At 57.4% G+C, this 3,407-nt stretch overlaps 1 protein-coding gene across 1 annotated transcript in view; it reads left to right on the top strand.

Moving 5' to 3' along the window:
- The window catches only part of STKLD1 (serine/threonine kinase-like domain containing 1), a 21,244-nt gene that overhangs the window by 1,282 nt on the left and 16,555 nt on the right, over positions 1–3,407 (top strand). The window contains exon 2 of the mRNA XM_005871789.2: positions 1,164–1,250. Coding sequence (XP_005871851.1) covers positions 1,164–1,250 — 87 coding nt within the window. The remainder of the gene's footprint in view (positions 1–1,163; positions 1,251–3,407) is intronic.

The raw sequence follows: 3,407 nt of genomic DNA, 5'->3' as shown, positions 1-3,407 counted from the left end.
GGAGGATGAGGCCCAGAAATCAGGATTTTAAAAAGATTCCCAGGTGATTCTAATGTGCAGCCGAGGTTGAGAACCACTGGTTTAAATGCTCCTCATGGTATGTCAACTTGACGAAACGTCGGGTCTGGTCTTGGTAAAAACGTCGTTAACCTGACAATCATTTGTAAGTTAGATTTTTCTCACTGGGTGGGGAGGGTGGCGAGGACCACAGGCAGTCAGCCAGTGGTGGAGCAGAGGAGTTTCTGGGGCCGGAGACTTTAAAAAGCAAAGTTTTTCAGGCGGAAATTAAAATACCGCCTTGATCTGAGACACGGGTGCGCCTTACCACGTAGTTTGCCGCCTAAGAGGACCTCGGCACGTGCGTCCCTGCAGCAGCACGAACAGCTCAGGGCACCGTCCCTGTTGTGCCCTGCGCGGCGTTCAGACCACGCACGGGGCTGGGTCACAGAATCCCACAACTTTTCCGGACCCGGAAAGTCCCTGGACCCGGGGTTCCATCCCCCACCTCTCTCCTCTGCATCCTGCCCCGCTTCCTCCATCCTCTGACAGATGTGATTCCATCGGCCAGCCTCACCCCGTAACCCCCAAGCATGGCACGGCGGCCATCGCTCTGAGGTCTGGCTCAATGCACAGGCTCTGGGGTCAGACCCTGGAGTTCCAGTCTAACCCAGGCCACCCCCCCCCCCATTAGTGCTGTGGCCTCGGGCAAGGCCCTCGCTCCCTGTGCCTCAGTTTCCTCCCGTGTGAACGTGGAGATGGAAATGGTGGTGACCACAGGTAAAGTACTCAGCACAGTGCCAGGCGCAGGCACGGCTGTGACCAATCGCTTTACTGTTTGGATGCCCAGTTTGGAGGCGGGTGCTGGAAGTGGGGGTCACAGGGACCTAGAGAGAGTGAACAGTCCCCGTGCTGGCTCCTGGGTGCCCGCTGATCCTCGCTGCAAGTTGGAGAAGGGGCACGGGGTGGTGGAACGAGCTCCAGAATCAGCCCCAAAGAGACGGGGAGATGGGCTTGGGTTCCTGTATCTGCAGAGCAGGCGGGCGGAGCTGCTTGCTGCGCCTGGAGGGCGGCTGGGAGGCGGAGGCGGCTCGGGAGCTGGGCGCACTGTGGGAAGTGGAAAGCTGTGTGCGTTTCCTGAAAGCGCCTCTCCTTTTCGCTGGTAGGTTTTGGAAGAGCTGAATCCGGGGGCCTTGGGGGTGAACCTGGTGGTGAGGGAGAAAGAAACCAAAGTCAAGTTCGTGATAAAGCAGGTAAGAGGCCACGCCCCTGGCACGGGGGCAAACATCCGCTCATCATCCCCATGTTAGAGAAAGCTTCCTGATGCCACAGCTGGGCTCCTCTCTGCCTGCAGTCGCGCGGCAGATCCGGTCAGGGGTAGACGGCTGTGGGGTGGCCCAGGCGCCTCGAGCTTCCCCACGCCTGTGACTCTCACCTTGATGGAGAAGAAATGTCATTTTTCCTCCAACAGCAACCACAACCTTACCTACCACTTACTCAGTGAGGCATCATCTCATTTAATCTCCCGCCGACGCAGCAAAGCAGGAGTCAGGACTGCCCTGCACAGCCCAGGAGGGGGGCTCCCGGAGGCTGTAGGCTAGCCTGCTCACATAGCGCCCAGCAGCTCCAAGGCGGGCCCAGGGCAGGCGCACTCACTGGGGGCCACCAGTTTCACCAACAGGGAGCCAGGTGGGGGGCAGGGACTTGCCCAGGCTCACACAGGGCTGAGGGCAGGGCACCAGGCCCTTCCTCCGCCTGTTCCCCAGGCTGGCATGGCAGGGCAGATGCAGACCCAAGGGGGCAGCCCTGTGGGTGTCCAAGCCGCATTGTCCAAATGAACCAGGGTCCAGGGGTGAGAGCTGGCACCCCCTGGTGGTCCTGGGTGACGGCCGGCCGGGATACCCTGGGATCGGGGCTGTCCCTGCGGGTGGGGAGGGCTTGTAGTCCTCGCCCACTTCCTGCTCCATCGCTGGAGGCAGCTGCATTGTCTCACAGGCCAATGGGCAGGACAACCTGCCTTCTGGGCAATCAAGGAGCTTTTTAAAAAAGTCAGTCTTGCCGAAACCGGTTTGGCTCAGTGGATAGAGCGTCAGCCTGCGGACTGAAGGGTCCCGGGTTCGATTCCGGTCAAGGGCATGTACCTGGGTTGTGGGCACATCTCCAGTGGGAGATGTGCAGGAGGCAGCTGATCGATGTTTCTCTCCCATCGATGTTTCTAACTATCTATCTCTCTCCCTTCCTCTCTGTGAAAAATCAATAAAATATATTTAAAAAAATAAAATAAAAAAAATAAAAAAGTCAGTCTTTCTAAAAAAAAACAAACAAAAAAACGGCCCTAGCCCGTTTTGCTCAGTGGTTAGAATGTCGGACCATGGACTGAAGGGTCGTGGGTTCAGTTCTGGTCAAGGGCATGTACCTCAATTGCAGGCTCAGTCCCAGCAGGTGGAGCACGTGCGGGAGGCAACCAATCAATGTGTCTCTCTCACAACGATGTTTCTCTCTCTCTCTCTGCCCCTCCCTCCCACCCTTTCTAAAACTCAATGGAAAAATCTCTCCTCGGGCGGGCGGGCGGGTGAGGATTCACCACAACAGAGGGCTGGGTGCCCGGAGGGCTGTGAACTGCCGGCCTCTTCCTGAGCAGCAACACCCTCTGCACAAGGCGGTGTTGGCATTCCTGCCCGGCACAGCCTCCTGCTCTCAGCCCTCCACCTGCCTGGACGGCCCGCCCCCGCCCCCGGAGCTGCGCTGTGGCTGACCCGCCGCTCCCCTCATGTGCCACAAGCACTTAGCTGTGCGCTCCGTTTAATCAGCTCTGATAAACAACCTTATGGTTCCGTTTTTGGAGGGTCCGTGATTCCCTTGGGATAAATGCCTAGGGGTGGCATTTCTAGGACAAAAGATGTGACATTTTTAAGGCTTTCAGCCTGTGTGGCCGAGCTAACCTATGCACAGCCCTGGAACAGGAGGGAGACAGGCAGGCGGTGGTGGTGGTGATAATGATGATGGTGGTGATGGTGGTGATGGTGATGGTGATGGTGGCAGTGTTCATGGTGATGGTGGCAGTGGCGGCGGTGGCGGTGGTGGTGGTGATGGTGGTGATTATGGTGATGATGATTATGATGATGGTGGTGATGGTGATGGTGGTAGTATTCATGGTGATGGTGGAGGTGGTGGTGGTGATGGTGATTATGGTGATGATGATGATGGTGGTGGTGATGGTAATGGTGGCGGTGTTCATGGTGATGGTGGCAGCGGCGGCGGTGGTGGTGGTGGTGGTGATGATGGTGGTGTTGGTGGTGATGGTAGTGTTGGTAGTGATGATGGTGGTGGTGATGATGATGATGATGGTGTTGATGGTGATGGCAGTGTTCATGGTGGTGGTGGTGGTGATGGTGGTGGTGGTGGTGGTG

The sequence above is a fragment of the Myotis brandtii genome, unplaced genomic scaffold, assembly GCF_000412655.1.
Source record: "Myotis brandtii unplaced genomic scaffold, ASM41265v1 scaffold357, whole genome shotgun sequence".
Taxonomy (NCBI): Eukaryota; Metazoa; Chordata; class Mammalia; order Chiroptera; family Vespertilionidae; genus Myotis; species Myotis brandtii.
This window is presented reverse-complemented; position numbering and strand designations above follow the sequence as displayed.